Below are 21,530 nucleotides of genomic sequence, written 5' to 3' on the forward strand. Positions count from 1 at the left end.
TAAAGCTGTTCTTCTCAACACTATTTATGTACCGCTTCATTACATCAACAATATATTATACAATTACTGATTATATTGTTGTTATTAAAAGCTCTTGACATTTGATGAATAAAAAATCCCCTCCATTTCCTGAACAGGTTGTATCTTTATTATGTAGCATACATTAAGAAGACAAGAATGGTATCATCCTACTAACTTCAAGAAAACCTTTTACATTTAGCTATTGTATACATCTGAAGTGTACTGTATTTCAGTACTGGTGCAGTGCACATGTCTAGATTGGGCACCTGCACGATCCTGTTTACTGTGCTCCTTCATTCTAAAATGCAAAGTTAGAGATTACTAACTTATAAAGCAGTTATTTTTTCTCCCAGGGAGCAATGAACACAAAAGTACTCGATTGCAATTCATGTTGAAGGAGTGGAAGTAGATGAAGTGCAGAAAACAAAACCAAAGCAGATACCAGGGCATAAGTTGTGCTGCATTCATTAAGTCTCTTTCTGGGAAAACTGTTGATTATTTGGCAACCCCTTCTCCTTCCGCTACTTTGGACAACTTCCCGTGCTACCAGGTCAGAACTATGTCCTTGCGTCCACCTCATCCTGCTCCAAAGTATGAAAAGAAGGGAAAAAAGAAGAAGGGAAAAGACGAAGGGAAAAGCAGGGCCTATTGCTAGCGTTCCTCACAACAGGGAGACAGCTGACTCAGTGGAAAATGCGAAAACACAACTGTGCATCATCCTGTATTGCGTCTCTTACTGGCCTATTCACGCCTCTTCTCTCTCAACCCTAACTGCTCTAAGTGCACTGGTCCTGAAACTGCTGACGTGGCAGGGAAAATTTGTTTTATTAAAAAAATAAGTACATACCATTCTCAAGTTCTTAAAACCATAACCTTGTGTTTTCGACCATGCACTTTGCTGGAATTATTAGCTCTTATAAAGTTTCCCAGATGAAAAAAACTCAAATAATTACTAATGCTGATAAGTTTCAAATGTTATCTTACCACTGATTCCATGTCTTTTAGAGTTATTGGTTTCCCCAACATCATCTTGTAAAAAGGTCTGATGAAGAAGCCTAAAACAGAGGGAAAAGTGTTACCTCTGCTATTCTGCATTTTCACCTTACATAAAGATGTGACTGCTAAAGGATGAAACACCATGCTATTTCTTAGTGCGCCTGTGGGAAAGAAATATCTTGCAAGGGGAACAGTGCCGTAACTGTTCAAGTTAACACAGCAGGCTCATTTTTCATTTAGACTCGGCAAGCCCAATTTTTCAATTACAAGAATTATGCCAATGTTAGTTACATGGTAGAGAGACACAAAAGATGGGGAATTGAGCTCAAGGTACTCTAATGCACTTAAAATTGCCATTCTTCTCTCAAAGGAGATGCTAGAAAAACAGGACTATGAGCTTCCTCTGTTGTTGTGCTGCACTGTCTCTAAATAAAATATAGGCAGTTTATAATGGTTGCTTTCTTGGTTATTCTGGGATTCCAAAGTTGAGCAAAAATTTCATTTACTCGTTCAATCAATGAGAAATAATTTTATAGGAAAATACATGCTGCACTTGACAAGCAACTGCTTTGGCTTCAGCTGGTTTACATATAAGTGGCTGATACAAATTTAGTGATTTTCCTTCAGGGTAGAGATAATTAGAAAATGGAGATTCTCTAGGGCTAACAAGAGTGGAGAACGGAGCAAAACTTTATATGAAACATACTTGTTGAGAAAGACACTATCATTTTACCAAAATCACCATTCAAAACAGGAATGCAATTTCCAAAGCTTCCAGTTCCATTACTTTCTCGTAGACTTTGTTTCAAGATATACAACATTCTAAAGCATATGAATTATTGAAGTGATTTCATTTAAAAAAAAATCCAGTAAGAGTAGCTTAGCCATACAGTATAGTAACTCACCATCTAATAGCTTCCCATGATATACTGCCAGACCAGCAACCCGTCCAATAAATGTAAAATACGAAAGATGATCTTCATTACAAAGACCTGAATTAGGATTAATCTGAAGTGTATAGTTGTCCCTATTTTGGGGAAAGAAAAAGATATCTTAAGAACCATGTCTTTAAACAAACATATTCAGATATGTTAGAGCTTAGGGCCATTTCCTGTCCGTCCTATGTAATGCCTTAATGACCATAATGACCATTTGACAAAGGTTACTAATAATCCTGCCCTTGGGGTAACAGGGTTCCACCTGTGGCAAGAGTAAGGTACAAAAGGCAAACAGCTTTATCCTCTGCTATACACATCACTGTATCCTTCCCAACAAAACAAAATCAAAACCAAAAACCTAAACAAACGAACAAACATAAAAACCACAATTTTTAATGAGCATCTCCCATATTAAGGAGGGTCACTGAATCTCACTGAAGGATGACCTTGGGCAAAAGAAAAGTGGGAAGGTGAACCCAGGAATGTGCAAACATAGTCTGGACTTCTATGACGTATCACCTTAGCTTCTAAAGCGTGTAGATTGACACACAATTTAAAATTTATCAATACTGTGCATACTGTAACTATAAATTGTAACTAATAACTATGAATTATAACTAAAATTATTTTGAGAAACGAGAAAAACGTCTACTTAAAAACATGCATCTTTTTCACAGATTAAGAACATCATGCAAATTAATAATTACTACTTTTACACTAATGTCTTGGTGATGAACACTTTCTTTCACAAGTCTTAACACTGTCAGTGTCCTGGTTTTGGTTGGGACAGAGTTCATTTTTCTCCTAGTAGCTGGCATGGTGCTGCGTTTCGGATTTAGGATGAGAATAGTACTGATAACATGCTGATGGTTTAGTTGTTGCGGAGCACTGCTTGTGCTAGGTCGAAGACTTTTCAGTCTCTCATACTGCCCTGCCAGCCAGGGGGCTGGGAGAAACTGGGAGGGGACAGAGCCAGGCCAGCCAGGACAACTGACCCAAACTGGCCAGAGGGATATTCCGCACCATCCCCTATGGCGTCGTGTGGGACAATAAAACTGGGGCAGTTGGCTGGGGGGACATCAGTCAGCGGGTGGTGAGCAACTGCATTGTGCTCTGCTTGCTTTGTACATATATATCTATAAAGCTTAGTATTAATATTATTTTCCCTTCCTTCCTTTTCTATCCTATTAAACTATTTTTATTTCAACACATGAACACATTTTTCTCCCTTCTGATTCTCTCCCTCTTCCCACTCTGTCTCTAGTAAATTTTTATTTATCTTTATTGTTGATAGGAAGCCTCACTCTAGTGTGAATGCTTACAATTTAAAATACACCTTTCCATCAAATTGAACCTCAAATGAAAATAATGTTGTTTTTAAAGTAATTGCAGTGACATTTATCACATAAGTGGTAATAATATTTCAAAACAAATGTTTATCCAGTGAATTCTACTAACACACAGGCATTCTGAACTAGTCAATATTTTGTAAGCTATGTTTTCCTCCAAAAACAAAATGTGTCTTTTTCTGAGAAGCAAATGCAAGAAAACCCTCATTATACAGCTTTGTTCATCTACTTTACAATTTATTCAATGCTCATTAAAGAAAGGAGCGAGTTTGATGTTGACATGAAAACATAAAAACTGCTGCTTTCAATTAAGAAATCTATCCTTACTGTGGCTAAGTGCACAATGTGGAATTACATAAGCAGACCGAAACAGATGTAATTTAAGCAAGAGACTTGCTCTCTCATTTACTAATGCAACACTCAGGGGGTTTAAAATTGGACAAAAATACATTTAAATTCATGCAAGGCCAGTGCTGTATAACTACTGAAATGTAAATGAGAAGCTGTTTTATGAGCTAATTGCAAAGAACACTGTAATTCTGGAAGGCAGGTGCTTTACAATGCACTGGGAGGACATAAAAAAGTCTTGTCTGGCATCACTCCTCTTACTATTGCTAGCCTCAAAAATGGAATCTACTATTGTTGCAAGCAAGGCAACATTGAATATTGTTTTAGCAATGAGATTGTTTTATGAGATTTCAACAGCAAATTTAAAGTTTCTTGGAAAAGGAAATGATAAATGATAATGCAGAACAGAGAGATTTGACTGATAGGAATACAAATTCATGTATCATGAAGGATGATCTAACTACTCTCCAATGTAACTTTCCATTTTACTCAAAATCTAACATATATTACTTACGAATGAGAATATTATAATGGATACTTACGTTGCTGAATATTCAAAAAGACCATAATAAGGGTTGAACATCTCCTTGGACAAGAGGAAAAACCACTCTCTGGCCACACCTCCATAGTCAAGTCCTTTTTCTGACTCAAATTCAATCCAGAGCCTGGCTTTTAGTACATCAGGTCTCTTCACAGACATGATTCTTCTGTAGGACTCCTCAAAAATATTATTTCTGTGTAGCTTCATCTCAAATCTATTTGGTATATCGGCCTGTGTGAAAGGAGATCAATTAGTCTCAATAAATAGTCTTCAGGGAAATTACTGACTGTAAGCTTAAAACTAAAGGACAGATTACACATCTGAGTGTACCAGGTTTCCTTTATTCTTGTTTTCCAATGCTCTCTAAGTCCACAGGTTGATACATTATGGTGAACTGGGTAAGTTCCACTAGTGGGGTTCAGAGATTTCTATGATATTTGATAAAAATGAAAACAACAAGAAAAGCAACAACAACAACAAAAGTAAGAATTGTTGATATCACTATGCTCTATTTAAAGGTAATTTTGGCTTAAAATGTTAAAAAAACACACAAGCTTTGTGCAACCCTTTCACTCAGATATCTGTAAAGGCCAGAACTGTTTCACCGTTAAGAACACCAACAGTACTACACATAAAACAGTACTGAATTGCCAAGATGTAAACAGAACAGGACTGCCAAAATATTTAAGAATTTCTGTCTGAAAAAAGAGAACGCTAACACCCATTATGAAAGCCCAGGGAGACAAATTCAGAAAAGACAGAAGAGAACTGAGTAAAGTATTTGAAGAAAGAAGCAGGAGATGAACAGATAAATGTGACCCTTACGGTCAGGTACAGTTTTCCTGATAAAATTGACTTGAAACAAGCGTTTCAGGAGGTTTGCTTTTTCCTGACAATTAAAATACTTATTGTGTCCAGTCACAAGTCAAGCTCAAGATGCAAATTCAAGGAACTATCAACAAACCCATAAAGACATTGGTGAGTCCCTCTTCACATTAGAGTTGATGCTGCCAAGGCTGTTTGCTGTCAATTACAAGTCATTACCACATGCATGCTAATAACTTGCATTCTCTTAAGTTAAAGAAGTTATTTTTACAGAACAAGAATGTGAGAAGCTTGTGCCAGATGCAGTAATACTGTGGGCTCTGCTCTGCCAGTTTGTTCCAGCTCTGTCTTTCCAAACCCACTGTTGAAGACAAAGGGAAATACCAATCCTCAAGCCTATTTTCAACCTAAAGTCTTTTAAACTAACATACAAATTAGACTCAGTTGGAATGGAAAATAGTGAATCACCGCTATTTTCTTGTTATCACATCACTTTGACTTTCCATTCATATTACAAAGTACAAATCTTTTGTAAGTGCTGTTGTTGAGAAATCCATCGATCAAATTCAAACTTTTCTTCATTTGCTTGGTTTCTACTTAACTCTTTTAAGGAGCAGGATGATCAAGAAAAACTAGCAAATTTGTTATAGCATGAAACACCATTCTGTATCTACCCTTGGGATATTTATTTTTTCCTCCCCAGATGTAACATAATTGGCTTCAACACAAAGCAGCATGGCTATTATACTCACGGGTTTCTTTAACTTCTTCCGGAAGTAGTCGTATTTCTGTTTGAACTCCCTAGAATATGGAACTGCCTATCAGAGAGAGAATCATAAACACAGATTATTCCAGTATTTAACAAATTGATATTCCAATATTATTTAAACAAATGAAAACCACATCTGAATACTATCTAGATATGTATGCCATAGGTTCATGTAAAAACCCCAACAGTATGCATGAAATACAGAACCCAAAATCTTCCCATTTCTTAGTGTGTAAGTTCAGTTAAAAGGTATCAAAACGTTTAGCCATTTTTTTTAATCAAATACTTACCCTCATTTTTTTTCTTATTTTAGGAGCAGAAAAAACAAAAACATTTTTTAACACAAAGAGATTAGAATGCAATGCTGCCAACTATGAATTTCACTAGGAAATGATAAGCATGCCATATGATATTTTTAAAAATGACTGTTTGTAGAATCATAGAATGGCCTGGGTTGGAAGGGACCTCAAAGATCATCTAGTTCCAACCCCCATGCCATGGGCAGGGATGCCACCCACGAGATCAGGTTGCTCAGGGCCTCATCTAAGCTGGTCTTGAAACTGTTGTTACCAAAGAATATGGATTTATGGATTTTAAAGTTACATTTTCTATTCCTTGAAAGATGAATCACAAACTGCAAAGCTCTGGTTCAAGTTCAGTTCTGAGGGAAGAGTGGGTTTTCATGAGAGGGCTGGTGTTGAAGTAGACTCATGTATGTGAGAGCATAAGACAGAAATATTTCTATGTAATCTTTCTCTTGTGAAAGATAAGACATGAAAAGTTAAAAAAATCATATTAAATCATTTTACTCTGATGATAATATGACTTTACCACAGCCATTAAGGAATCTTTTGACATGTTTTCATTGTTTGAACACAATGTGAAATGCAATTTATGTACTTTGTTTTTGTCATAACACCAAAAATACTGTTAAAGGCACTAAGATGAATGCTTAATGGGTATATGACTGCAAAATGGATCTAATCTTGCTTTCTCTTAAAAATAAAATAATACTGTTATTTCCTTAATTTGGTCAGGATTGACCCTGATTATCTTGAAACAAATATTCCCCAAACAGACTCTCTCATCTATGCTTATGGTTTCTGGGAACATAAGTAGAAGAATTTGTGTAACATTGCAAACTAGTATCTCAAGCATTATGTGCATGTTAAATGGGTACATCAGTACAACAGCAATTATGTTCCAACACGTGACTATTATCAACCTTATTCATAAACACAAGCAACTGGAATTAAACACTAGCAACTGGGATTACAACATCCAGTAGTTCATCTGCTGTGGCCTGTCTGAGATCCTTGAGCATTTACCCCAAATTAAAAAGTATTCTTGGCAGATTTTTTTTTACCTGGAAACATCTTTAGGTTGGAAATCCGATCACTCAAAATACCATAAAGTAGCCTAAAGCAGCATAAAAAGGTCAAAGAACCATTCCATATGTTTAATATTTTAAAAAACTGATACTAAGTTAAAAACATTTTTTCTAAAGTTGTTTTTCTGAAAACTTAGTTCATATGCAGGATTTTTTTTGACTCTTAAATTTGATAGGCCTGATTATTGCCTTTATTGCATTCAGAATCCACAAAGTAGTCACATCTTTTCCATATCAAGTGGTGACAGCTTTTTATTTTCCAGAAATCCAAAAATGAACAGCTCAGTGTCTCAGCTCAGTAGAATTGTCTTGACAGTAATGATACAGGTAATGGTAAATATTAACAGTTCTCCTATACACATTCCTAAAACCTTACAATCTAGAATTCAGCACAGAGTTTTTGGTCGGAAACTCACAAGATATTCCAACCAAAGAATCAGAGCAGCCACCCTTCATGCCCAGCTTAATACAAAAATATACTATTTGAACACAATGGAGCAATAAAGTGCAGCACTTAGCACAGAATGTTTCTGGTTGCAGGAGGAAAATAGAAAAAAAGAGAATTCACACGGTTCCACATTTCAGAGTGAAACATCAGTCAGAGTATTTAGCTATGCAGTTTCAAAACAGATGGAGACCTTTGCTCAGAAGTAACACAGCAATCCAGAAATTAAAACCAGCCAAACAAAGCTGTCTCTATCCTTCTGAAGAAAGAGCCCTCTCTTCCTCCTGGCTGAAACAGAAGTATTCTGAGATTTACTGTCACAAACTGATTAAGAATGTTTCCTAGACGCTCCAAGGCAGAAGCCATCATCACATGCTAATGACTACAATAAAGGAATCACACTGTAACATAGGAAAAATTCCCTGTGTAGGTAGCCATTGCTAGGAAGGACTCCAAGAACCAACAACTTTGAACCTATCGTCTGACCTAGGAGTAGTGTGCTCAGCACTCCAGTGACAAATGTTCCAGTGATTCCTAATTAGCCCAATACTGCTTTGGACCACTGGCAGCGGGCTGCAAGAGTCTCCAGTGCACTCGGCTCTATGCTAAGCAAAAGACGGTCCACAGAGGGGCATCAGTTTGGGGGAACCTTGTCAGGGTGCCGCATGACAGCAACTTTCCCTGCCCTTGGAGGCTTACAAAAGCAGGTACTTGAGCCTCCCATGTCCCTCAGGAAAAGGCAGAGGTTGGTCCTGCTTCCTTAGCTGTTCAACAAGCAGTCTTACCTCATCTGGAGAACAGGCATGACCTGTTGCTTAACAGTACATGAGTCACAGCATTTCATGCAAAAAGAAACATAGCAGTACTTACTGGACCCGTAATCGCTGGGTTCTGCAGTCTGGGGTCTTCCCACTGGGTAATTTTGTTATCTGTAAATAATAAAAGAAATTATATCATTACTTCTCAATTACATATCTGTGAATTTATGGTGTTTTTTGTTTTGTTTTGTTTTTCCCTACAAATGTTTTCCCTACCATTTCCACAACTTAGTATTTCAGGGTTAGAAAAGACTGCATTCACGCATCTCCATCAAAACCCCACCACACGGTTTAGTTAAAACACTCATACAAAAATGCAAAACTACAACATAATCCAGTGTAATTACACTGGTTTTATTTCAACACCCATAGTAGTAAACGTGTTCTATTCAAACATGGTCTTGGATTCAACACATATTAGGAATACACAGATTTCATGCCTGAAAGGTAAAGGAACCCAAAAACTTTGTCAAATGACAGACTAAGTTTACTTATTTCAAATTCTGCAAGGTTTAATAGTTTTAAAACAGTCTGAATTTAAATTTGGAGGGGAAGGTATAACATCTCTTTGGGGAAAAAAAAGTCCTAGACACTGATTTTAATGGAAAGGTTATAGGATTGGTAAAGGGAGGTAAAATTATACAGTTATGGTATAAGAAATCGTTCAGTTTTGACAAGGCAGATTTTGGCCATAAGGCAGCAGAATTCAGTTCTTTTTGTCTACAGTTTTTAAGAGCACCAGCAGCGTTATATGGTTATACAGTGAGGTTATACAGGACCATGGTGAAACTCTCCCTGCCTCCAGACAACTGTTTCTCACAAGATTCTGAACACAACAGAATCACAACAAAATGATGATGTTGCAACAGTAAGACAATGCTCTAAAAACCAAACTAAACGCCATCTCCAATGGCGAGGTTCAAATAATCTATTTCCTACACTGGAAGGGTAAGAATAATACACCTGTTAGTTACATGCACTGCTTTGATTTATGAACTGCATATTAAAAGGGTAGTCAAGATTTTAAGTTTTGTAATTACTAGGTTTGGGAATGAAACCACTAGATTTCAAGAAAATTGTTTTTAAGGACACTATGGGTAAAAGCAAAGAACCAATCCCACTTATTTTAAAACATAGGAGTTTTCCGTGTTTCTACAGTTGGAAAAAAAACCACATCAGTTTTGAGCATCTCAAATGAATTTTAGCATGGACTAGATTTTGAAAGCTGACATTCATTGAATGTTACTAAAGAAAATTCAAAAAGATCACAAGCACATTTCAAGAAATTTTGATCTATCAGTTAACTTAATGTTAAATTACTCTCTTATTTTCCTTTACACATTAAGTCTATTTAGTGCTCATGGCAATTATGGAGTAAATTTGTTAGACTCACAGCTCCATGTACTTCACAGACCACAGCCTGCCCTAAAAGCGTGACTCCTGAGCTGGACCTTGTCATCTCATTTCAACCTTTTCAGTCAAATTACATTCTACAACATTTACCAGTTCATTTCTTATACCTACTTCAAACTGACGGCCACAAATTATGGTGGTAATTTTCTATGAAATCAGGCAGAACTGTAAATGACTTAGAGAGTTTGTCAGTTCTCTCTTACTACCGTAGCATACGTTTAAGTATGCTGTTACTGATAAATCTTTGTCTAAGCTGTTTTTCAGAATATTACAGTGATAGAGACTTCATATTGTAAACACTATTCCAGGGCTTAAATGCCCTTACAATAAGAGCCTAACCTGAACCGCTCTACCTGGAATTGTAGCTTGAGTTTCCCTGTCTTATCCAAAGTACATGTGGATATTAAATCCATTCCTTTTACAGCACATTTTTGAAAATCTACCATCTCTCTTGAGTCTTCACACAAATTCAAAACTCTCTCTCTTCCCTCATAAATCAGGCCTTAGGGTTTTTGAGGATTCCGTCTATTCCTCTGGTCCCTTTTGAAACGGTTTTCTATTTTCTTGGTTTGGGACCCTGTGCTAGATACAATATTTTTATAGCTGAGACCTCACCAGTGCTGATGAGATTAGGAGGATTGTTTAAGGTATTCCTGTTGATACATCCCAAGATGAACTACCTCTTGTTCAGCTGACATTTTTCATGTCCTTTTCAACAAAAATTCTGCTAATTATTCCTATTCTGAGTAGCAATTTGCAGTTGTTATAAAACGATGTCTTCACACTGCACCTGCAACTCATCAGAATCGTTCTGATTTCTAATCCTGCTCCAGTGAGCTCCTCTCACACCTTTCCTTCATGTGCTCTGCTGATCTAATGCGTACATTCCCTCTAATTTACTGTTCAATATATTGAAAGATGGTGTATCCAAGACAGATTTGAGGGGAACCCATTTAAAACATCCATTCCTCTGTCAGTGAACCACTGGTAACTATTCTGAATATGGTTGGAAAGCCTTTGTGTTTTTCTTCAGGATACCTTCTAACAGGTAGATCATAATTTCCTATAAGGCTCCTAGGAAATGCAGAAGTGTAAACATGCTATGTGAATAGAGAGTATTACTTTGTTTATGGATGGCAAATACTGTTGACTCAGCTGGCTAAGGCCAATCACAGAGAACTAGAGACCATATATGTATGTATAAAGATAAATATACAATATAAAGGAATTTACTACTGGACAAATTAGGACTGTTTACACTTAAAATCTGAAAAGTATCGTGTTTTCACATTAGTATGTTACAAGTACTATCTAAATTATTTTATCCATATTTTGATAGGACAAAAGTATTGAATAATTATGCGTAAGAATTACAAAATATATCTGGAGAACCAAGACATTAATAGTAGCTGAATCAGTTTATACTTTCAACATTCTTATTGTATTCTAACAGTGAAATTGAGTACACTCATTGCATCCTAACTAATCACTTCAGCTAAGAATGACTAAAACAATGGCCAGTTTGTCACAGTAATGGACTACTGAGACTTGCATGTTTAGAGGAAGCACAGTTATCATACACATGGCTGATTTCAGCATATGTTCTCAAGTTCTCATCAAACAATTAAGAGCCAGCAGGCTCTGTCATAAACCTATCATTATGGTCAAATGTCATTGTACTTCCTTACCAGAACTGTGGAAACAAATGCTACTATTGAGATTGTTCAAGCCAAATGACTGAACACCAAATGCTGACTGCAGTCATTTACTCAATACTGAGCACAATGTTATCACAATGGAGCTGCAACGTGTCCACTGTAATAATCACTGGCATCACCTCTGCTTCTAGAGTCCCCTGGCAATTGTAGTAGTATGGTACCACAATGAGACAAAAAGGATTTTTGCTGGAAGCAAGTAGCATCATCAGGAAAAAAAAAACACAAAAGAAAACCAACAAACTTTTATAAAGTTTGCTATCTAAACGGGTAAAAGAAAAATAAAATCAACAGAGGGAATAGAGAGAGATTTCAGAGGCAAATAAATGTATTTTTATCTAAAAATTAAACTAGTTTGTGGAATATATTTCTTCAACGCTCCATTTACTTTTAGAGACAGAAAAACTAAACCTTTTCAAAGCTAGGAAGTTCAACAATTATACAGATATTTTTAAAATAACAGTTTTATTCTGTGACTCTTCAGTGGCAGCAGTTTACCATAATTTGCCAGATTTAAGTCTCCAAATATCTCTTGGCAGAAACAATAACATTAGATATAAAGAATAATTCTATAATAATGTTTGAAAAAGGCTAATCTTGTTGTTGATGAGTGTACTATTTCTGTTTTTTATTTACAAGTATGTATGCAATTTTGAAATAGGTATTACTTTTAGAGACAGTGATTTAGAGGTAGGGATTTAATAACGTACTATATAAATACAACTACGGATTTGCATAGGATTTAATGTTACTGATACTGAAAGAAAAACAAATTGTAATGCATATTTGGCAGTATTAGGATTTTAATTCTGTAAATTTTGTGTAGCAAATATACCCCCTTCCAATTGTTTTGTGAATTATCTATTTCTGTGAAGCTTATACAGTCTGTAGTAATACCTCATTAGAAAGTCCAGCCTAAGTCTTTAAAAAAAGGGGGAGAGGGAATAAAATCCTTTCTGGGCTGCTTTATTTTCAAACAATGACAAAAACTAACACAGTAGTTCTGAGATGCTGTAATAAGACAAATCTACAATGAAACATCACTTACACTAGAACTTCACTAACAGAACTGAATAGATATTAATGGGCTGGGTGCAATATAACATGCTATAAATAGGAAATAAGATCAGAATCAGCACTGCCACAAGACCTTCTCAAGGGAGAGGAAAGAGTATTATCAGTGCTCATTTCTCCACTGCCTATATATGGAGTTGTGGCTATATGATCTTTTCTCATCTTATTTTCTATTCCTAGTGTGTATTTTAATTTATTAAAGTGCAAATAAGCCATGGGATCATCAACAACAACAACAAAGAATCCAAAATATCAACAAGAACAAAAGAAACCACAAAGAAGAAATGTTAATGCTTCACAAGTCAGAGAGGGACAAAGCTTGATGAGCCAATTAAAAGCAAGCTTTCAGTGAATATACAGTACCGTATGAGGGCACTAAGTCTCTGGTATCAATGTCTCCACATATCAACACCTGGCTTCCTAAATGAAGAGTAAAATTATAAAGCTTTCACTTCAATATTTATTACCTCCCTTTGTCTAATTGCTGTAGTACCCGAGTGCATACTTACTATGATCTATATAAAACGTTCTTCCGTCCAAATGTATTCTTTCCTCCCAGCCAGGCTGGAATTGGGAAAAAAAAAAAAAAGAGAGAGAGAGAAAATACATGAAATAATACCACTCTCAAACAGCACAAAGCAATACATTGTCCATGCCTGCTTAAATTGTCTGAAAGGTGCCTGTCAAGTAGAACACACAAAAACGGATGCATTATGCCAAGGACAAAAACCTAGCAAGATTCAAAGAACTGGCTGTTTACCCAGGTGACTGCATCTAATATAGTAAATTTTTTTTTAAGCTTTGAAGTGGAAACTTCTTGCATCAGGGTTTACACCTGTTTCCTACTATCAGGAAATGATCATAGAGAATAGATTATCCATAATCTGTTAGATTTGAGAATTTCTGCTTCTACTTCTGAAACAACTGTGGGTTACTTACTGTAATTATATAAATCCTAATAGAGTTGGATAAGAACGTGTAATCTAGTCCTCAATTCTTGCCTTTTTTTCCATTCCCTTTTTCTCATTTTCCATACAATTATTGTATAGAAAGGAGAACAAATTGCACACTGCTGGCACATGCAACGATGTCCAATCTAGTACTCACTCCACCTGTATGCCATACGCTAGCTTCAGCCTTCTATACAATATAGAAAAGAAATGATTTCATTTCAATCTTTTTTAAGCAACTCCTTCTAAATTCTGCAGTCATCACACTGGGAGGAGACTCTTTATCAGGGAGTGTAGCAATAGGATGAGAGGTAATCGTTTCAAACTAAAAGAGGGTAGATTCAGATTAGACATTAGGAAGAAGTTCATAACTATGCGGGTGGTGAGGCAGTGGAACAGGTTGCCCAGAGGAGCTGTGGATGCCCCATCCCTGGAGGTGTTCAAGGCCAGGTTGGATGGAGCTTTGAGCAACCTGGTCTGGTGGGAGGCGTCCCTGCTCATGGCAGGGGGGTTGGAAGTGGGTGGTCTTTCAAGTCTCTTCCAACTCAAAGCATTCAATGATTCTGTGATTTTTACCTCAGTCAAAAATGGCTTGTTTAATTGAGTTTAAATCTGTGACTAATTATACATTTCCATTGATGTGTGTCGGGCTACCCTGACTTCATAGCACATTTTACCTCTTGCAATTTACAGGCTAAGTTTCTCCTGTTCAGCGCCTCTTTATCTAAGCAACATGTCCTTGGACATTAATGCTTGCTCTATGTATCTGAAAAATTACGAAGGAACAGCTACTTCCACAGCTGTTTTCTTCAAGAAAAATCACATTACTTCTGTGTTGTAATCAGAACATTCAACATAATAAATATATTCAACTGAACATAGCTTTTGATGTAATCAGTGTTTTGAGATACTGGGCCTGAAAAGTTGCATAGCTTGATCTAAATAAAGGCAAAACTTTTTGCCAGTCAAGACCAGGGCAGGGAGATTTCAGGATGTTTAAGAGGAGGATGTCTGATCATAGGTGGTAATAGGCTATTGCCACCAGATGAAAGGCAGAATTTGTTACCAGTTGCCCAAAAGCAGCACACATTCTGGTCTGCTGACAGAGCAGTTCTAAGTAAATTGCAACTCATTACAATGAAAATCAGTAGGATCAAAGAGTCATTATTCAATTTGTTTAAGATAATATAACCTGCCACGTCCTATACAGTGGGACAGTCACCTTCTCTAATGGCACAGCTGTGTGCAGACAAAGTCCATAGTACACGCTGAGACTGCTGGTGACAACTAGTAGCTGAGTTGTAAATAAAATTTCAACGACCATTTCTCAAAAGCATATTTAATATATATAAGGCAATGTGATGAACCACCACTATACTGTAAAATTTGCACTTTATAAAAAGTTTCAGATTTCATGCATTATCCTCAGACATTAAGAACACAGCAGTTTAAAAACAAAGCAAAACTCTGTATTTGACATGCATGTAAATCAGTATTATGTATCAGTCACAAATATGACAAAACTTTTGAGGTTAGTACCATGATTTTCCCTACAGAATATGGGAGTTTCATTCAAAACCAAAATTTATTTAGATTTCTGAATGCCAGTATACACTGGTACAATAACAGAGTTCACTTTGAACTATCTGCTTCTTTTTTTCTAAAGCAACTGTTAATTACCTAAAATCACACAGATGGAAGTAAAACCAAGGTAAATTTCTTCAAAGCTCCAAGCTTCAGATATGCAAATAAATATTCAATCACTTCAGAATACTATGGGCTGGCTTCAAAAAGCCTGACTGATTCACAGATAACAACAAAGTTTTTGGTGCTATATGTAAATGTTGCTTTAATCACAGAATCATAGAATATCCCGAGTTGGAAGGGACCCATAAGGATCATCAAGTCCAACTCCTGGCACAAATCCATAAAAGCAATGAGATCAACATATGTGTCTATATACAATATATGACTACAATAATAGATGTTAATATAAAATAGCAGGTATATACTCAAATACATACACATTGTCACTTACAGGAAGGGGGCCCAAATCATTAGGGTTCAAAGAAGCTTTTGATCTCAAATGCACTGGAAATTTCAGTCGTGGATCTTCCTGTAACAGATATATGGAACTGTAAATCCAACAGATCAAGTTGTGACAGATAAAAGTGACAACACATTTAGTATTTGCATGTGTCACATACTTTATTAAGATTCAAAAATTGCAATGAATTTTTTAAATATTAAGAGGTAGTCAGGGTCAGTCCTTAACTCCATTAAGTGTGTTATTTGCAAAGATATGGTTAAAAAATAAAGCCCTCTTCTTAGGAACGCATGCATTTCCCTAAGTGGTATTAAGATTCATATGCACATTTTTGGCTCTTAAAACTGAATGAGAAATAAGCCTGTCACAAAAAGGCTGGAAAATGATGCAAATGAGCTTCTTACATTTTTATTAACGCACAGATACGACACTAATGAATGAATGAGGTAAAAAGAGGCAAGTAAAATAGGTCACGAAAGACTGATATGCAATAGTTTGTCAAGTATAAAAAGGTCAAATACAAAATGCAAAACACTATTGCATTGTACATGATACGTAAATCCACCAAAATCTATTTTCAGTGGATATGTACAAGTAAGTTTCCTTTCTCCGAAATGAGCACCACTACAGGCATGACATGAAATTAGATACTTAAAACTATTGCTACTGTACATCATTGCATGGAGGATTCAAGTCAGATCCCTACATCAGTTTTATGAAACGTTAGGCTAACAAATCCCATGGAACTTGAACCTTAAAGACAAGACAAATGCCAGACGATGAAAAATAGAGTGGTCAAGATGAAAACATTTAAAAGATGGCAAATGATTTAAAATTCCTTCCCTAGAATTCCCCTTACCCATGTAGTAGTTTTAGTATTATGATCAATGAAGAAGGGCCTGCCATTGGGCGCTATTCGCATCTCCCAGCCAGGAGGAAGGAAGCTTTGTGCAACTTTGTGTTGTGGTTTAGGAGAGTTGTAGGGCGAGGGCTGTGGAGACTGTGGATTGGAAAGGGTGTCCTTCACTGCTCTGCGCACGGGGGAGTCCTTCATACCCTGAAGAAAATGAAAGATACAAAGATTTGCAAAATGTCACTTAATACAGGAAACTGAATAAAACGTGGTTTCACAGCACAATTTTTTTTCATTCCAGATGTAATTCATTCTAGAATTAAGTGCTGGGATTGATTTCCTAGAACTTAGCTAAATTCCTCTTAATTAGCTACTTCTAACTTACTAAGCTTTTTGTTTTAAAGGACACAGTGTTTTATCACTTCTCTTTGCAATGATAATGTCTGCAGTATTTACATTTGATCATATCTTTTACTGAAGCTGTCCTGTACGTGTCAATGTTTCATTTTACAGAGAAAAAAATTGCAAACATTGCTGTGTGCTTCCTGGTGCAATGTATCTCATTTTTAAACAGGAAAGTATCCTAAATTTAAGGTGACATTATCCACTTTTTAATGGATCTCTCAATTAAAATTTCAGACAAAACATTTAAACATGACCTTAAAACAAGTTCCTAAAATAAATGGAGGTTTAGTCTCCTTATATCAACTTGAAATTACAGATTTTCAACATTTTGACCAGGACAGAAAGGGACAGAATTAGGAAAGAGATGGTGAGAAAGGACAAATAAGGTGCCACACTTTCAGTCCAAAGAAGAAATTTTTAAGAACTTGCTCTCCTCAACACAGCCATGTTTAATAGATTTGTGAGGTTTAACCATACTTTCAGAAGTAAAAAACACATCATCTTTGATTGCTTAGGAAGCCACATAAATTATACTTCTGATATGTTGCAATGAACAACCTATAACAGTATTCTAAATTATTTGTAAAGACACATACGTTGAATACCCTTTTGAAAGACAAGGAATATGAAATTCAATCAGTATCTTAATTACAAAATTATCCAAACTCAATTGCATGTATTATTTTCAACGTTAACACCATCAAAATAAATGTTGACTCAAAAAAATATTTCTGATCTTATACAACTGTAGCACTTGAGAGGAGTCATAGCAGCCCATGTTTCAGAAATGCACAGAATTAGTTTTAGCTGACCAACTCAAATTATCATATATAAGACAGACTATTCATTCCTATCATTCAATAATAATAGAAGTTAAGTAATACTATTGTATAATATAAAGATCCAGATGGAAAACTGCAAGAAAACAGCAACATATTATGATAAAATTAACAATAGGGAAAAATGGCTGTTAGTAAATAAAAAGGAAATAAAAAGTTACAAAGACATCAGAGAGAGAAGTCACACATAAGTGATATTTGTTGATAAGTCTGTTTCTCACCTCAAGTGGAGCAGATAAAGTTACTGTGGGTGAACTAAGGCTGCGAGGCCTTCTGATCTGAGGTTCACTTAAGTGGTTGTTGCTGCTTGCTGCTGACCCAACCATGCCATCTTCCGCAAGCTAGTTCAGATGGAAAACCAAGTTAGTTAGTTGTCAGGATCATGGTTCATCCAGAGTTAGGACATTTAAAATATAATATCAATATTTATTATTATTATTATTAAATACTAAGTATACTATTTTAAAGAGCAAGTATGTTTTTTAATTTTAATTTCATTGGAAGGGCAAACAATATACCATATTATTAATCAGGCAACCAAACTTTCAATTTCAACCCTAAGAATGCATTTGCCTCTATTTATTGGTACTATGTACCTCTCTGTAAATTCCTTCCATTGTAGCAATCGACTTAATCTGTACCTTAATAAAGTTAAGAAAAGTAACCAAAAAAATCCCAGGCATTGCAATTTTTTATGATTATCCTGAGTTGTCATGACAATGCTTAGGTTTTTTTAAAAAAATTCAAAGTTCTGAAGAGCTGCTTCAACTGAAATTATACTCAATACATGCTGTGTGCTACCTAAATTGAGCAATATAACAGAACCTCATACCTGCATAATGGGACGTGTCCATGTTGTGGTTCGATTGTTATGATTGACATAATAAGTACGGCCCTTTGCATCCTTTCTTTCCTCCCAGCCTGAAGGTAAGCCTGGTGTAGTATGTACATAGGCCACTGAAGGCTGTTCAAGCAAGAAATAACCGTATTGTTACTCAATAACAAAAAAAAATCATGTCTGCTCTTTAAAACAAACTTCTTAACTTATACCATTCTAAAAAACAAAAAAACAGAGCAAAACATGACCTCAGATTTAATCTAATATAAGCTCTTCTTCATGCCCCTTTGACACAAATCATCTTTTCTCATAATAGATCTTTTGATTCACTTTTGCACAGGTGTAAGTATCTTGTTCTAAAGCCAGCTAAGCTTATATGCCCTCAAACTTTTAATTTGTTCATTATACGTATTGACAAAAGGGAACTTTGCATTTTAATGATTCCTCCTTAGAAAGGTTGAATTTTTCCTCTATATTAGTATGGATAAGTAAGAATTGAAGTGACCATGCTGTCTAGTCAAATCTCTCAAGTTCTGATCTTGTCTCTATCACAGGCTGTCCTGAGTTGGTTGCAGCAAACTAGTATACCTATAAAAACTAAAGTCCAAACATTTTGTTAGGTACAAATGTTGCGTTCAGGGTTAGGTGTCCTGAAGACTCAGAATATACCCTAAAATTGAGTCCAAATTTTAGAGTGAAAAGATGTTGTTTTCTATAATTAAAAAGTTGCACCACAAATACATAGTTTTAAAGAAAACATACAGATAACGGGGCCAAAGGCATCAATTGTTATAAAACAAGCTGTGTAAAAAGCTAAAGCAAAAGGTAAAGCAGAAGACCTTTTTACAAAAGGTAAAGCAGCTGAGGAGGCAAACAGACCATGTTAGAACAAATAACCGTTGCAGAAGAGGTCTTAAAAACACTGAGCTCTCTTGAAGGAAAAAAAGGATGTTGGAATATGAGTCAGTGCATGCTATTAAGAGATGGAAGATGTTTTAAAAAGACTCTTCAAAATTTTTTGACATGATCTTTAAATAAAACCAAGGGAAGAATCAGCCTTCAAGATTACCAAATACCTCCACATAGGTTAGAAAACAATTGCTAGACTTTCTAGTTTTAGAAAGGGGTCTTCCTGATATAGTGACAACTGCATTGATGACCATTATTTTGATGGAAAAATACCTAAGTATTTTTGACATAAACATTTCTAGTCCTTATAATTAAACTAAAAATCCAACACATGATGAGAAAGTGTTACTCCTACCTTACCGTTCTACTGCCCTGAACATTTAAAGAAACATTGCGATCAGTCTCCTGAGAATTCAGGATACGTTTTTACTCTTGCTCTTATCTGACATGACTATCTATAATATCGGATACTTTAAAAACAATAATAATAAAAAAATACTGTGATGGATAGCTCGACAACATTCATTTTTATTCTATGTGTTTATACATTTGATATTTAATTCATTTTAAACCTGAAGTAGTCATTATCAAATTATATATGGCAGTATTGTTTAAGAAATACATGGGGAAAGTGGTGAGCTAGAAAATTGTAACAAAGTGGAATTAGCAAATTGCTTTAACTCAGAGTTTGATGCACTAGAAGCCATGTGGTTTATTAGCCACAAAACAGTAAAAGGAAGATGAATAAATGCTTAAAAGGACTGAAATTAAAAGTCATAAGAAATACCACAAATACATTTTTAATTATGTTGAATTTATATTCATTTAAAGGAAAACATTTTGCCAGATTTAAAACAAAACAAAACGACAAAAAAAAACACAACAAAAAAAAAACAAATAAATCACTAACAACTGCATTATTAGGATGGATGCAACATCAACCTGTAAAACTGACAGCTAAGTATGATTCCAGTTTTCAGTTCAATACAGAAACACAAAATGGGTAAGGCTGGAAGGGACCTCTGGAGGTCATCCGGTCCAACTCCTTTGCTCAAGCATGGACACCTCAAGCAAGTTGCTCAGAACCATGTCCAGGTGGCTTCTGAAGATCTACAGTACTTGATATCTATTTATGAATATCTTAAATTCTGGAAGAGTTTCACTGTTTTTTCCTTATTTTACTTAGATTCGTAAATGTATGTATTCTGCAACTTCTTTTCTTTTCTTGAACTATCATCCACATTTCGAGTTGCTATGAACACATAAGACCATAGGATGCATTAAGCCACAACTAACTTTACATGGATAGCTACCTCTGTCTCTCTAGGTTTTTAGGTTTGCTCACCATGCTAACCACAAAGTAGCCAAAGAAATTACTCTTTCAATGTCCTTATAAACAGTGGTTCTGCTGTATGATCTTTCTATTTAAAAATATTAATACAGTGGAAAACTACTACCTAGAGATCAAAGAAGCGAATGGCACTGCACAGTAGGATTTGGTAACTCTTCAGGCTTCTAAGGGCTCCTGTTGAAACTCAGGATACATCCTTTTTCTACAGTCTACATTCTTTGCTCCAGCAAAGTAATTTACTGTAATTCTTGTTCTTGCTTCTTATTCTTAAGACCTCTTCCCAGGACTTTTGCTAAGTCAATATACTTGCTTTTTAACAGGAGGGCATAATAGACACAATGAGCTGGAGAACTGTCTAGATGATCAAGAAAGGAAATTAGAAAAGATAATGGATGGATCAGAAAGCTGATGGAGTACATCAGGAAATAGGAAGCAAAGGAAAACAGATGAGGAAACTAAGTAATACTCATTGAAACAAACTATGAGACTGATTTATTAATTTCCTGAGTAGTCAAGTGCTGGAAATACTACTGTTTTTCCACTTAGTTCAAAGAGCTGACAGGTGATGATAAGGAGACTGACTACCCTTCCCAAGACTGTTCTAACAGTTTCCAAGCTATTAATTAATCAGTGATCAACAAGGTAACAGGTATTGGTCTGAATACAGACCATAGATCATGTTTTAGTTTAAAATTA

The 21,530-nt window shown here is 35.7% G+C and overlaps 1 protein-coding gene across 13 annotated transcripts in view; it reads right to left on the minus strand.

Moving 5' to 3' along the window:
- NEDD4L (NEDD4 like E3 ubiquitin protein ligase) overlaps window positions 1-21,530 on the minus strand; it is a 154,059-nt gene that overhangs the window by 12,350 nt on the left and 120,179 nt on the right. For 8 of the 13 annotated variants that reach the window (XM_040539970.1, XM_040539979.1, XM_040539976.1 and 5 more), the window contains 11 exons: window positions 18,569-18,700; window positions 17,958-18,077; window positions 16,499-16,696; window positions 15,631-15,708; window positions 13,152-13,206; window positions 13,006-13,062; window positions 8,493-8,551; window positions 5,771-5,836; window positions 4,195-4,424; window positions 1,923-2,044; window positions 1,006-1,076 (listed from right to left, as the gene is read on the minus strand). In XM_040539970.1, the coding sequence (XP_040395904.1) occupies window positions 1,006-1,076; window positions 1,923-2,044; window positions 4,195-4,424; window positions 5,771-5,836; window positions 8,493-8,551; window positions 13,006-13,062; window positions 13,152-13,206; window positions 15,631-15,708; window positions 16,499-16,696; window positions 17,958-18,077; window positions 18,569-18,700 (1,188 nt within the window). The remainder of the gene's footprint in view (window positions 1-1,005; window positions 1,077-1,922; window positions 2,045-4,194; window positions 4,425-5,770; window positions 5,837-8,492; window positions 8,552-13,005; window positions 13,063-13,151; window positions 13,207-15,630; window positions 15,709-16,498; window positions 16,697-17,957; window positions 18,078-18,568; window positions 18,701-21,530) is intronic. The other 5 variants (XM_040539971.1, XM_040539972.1, XM_040539978.1 and 2 more) reach the window with 1 other exon arrangement.

The sequence above is a fragment of the Cygnus olor genome, chromosome Z (assembly GCF_009769625.2).
Source record: "Cygnus olor isolate bCygOlo1 chromosome Z, bCygOlo1.pri.v2, whole genome shotgun sequence".
In the NCBI taxonomy this organism is placed as follows: domain Eukaryota; kingdom Metazoa; phylum Chordata; class Aves; order Anseriformes; family Anatidae; genus Cygnus; species Cygnus olor.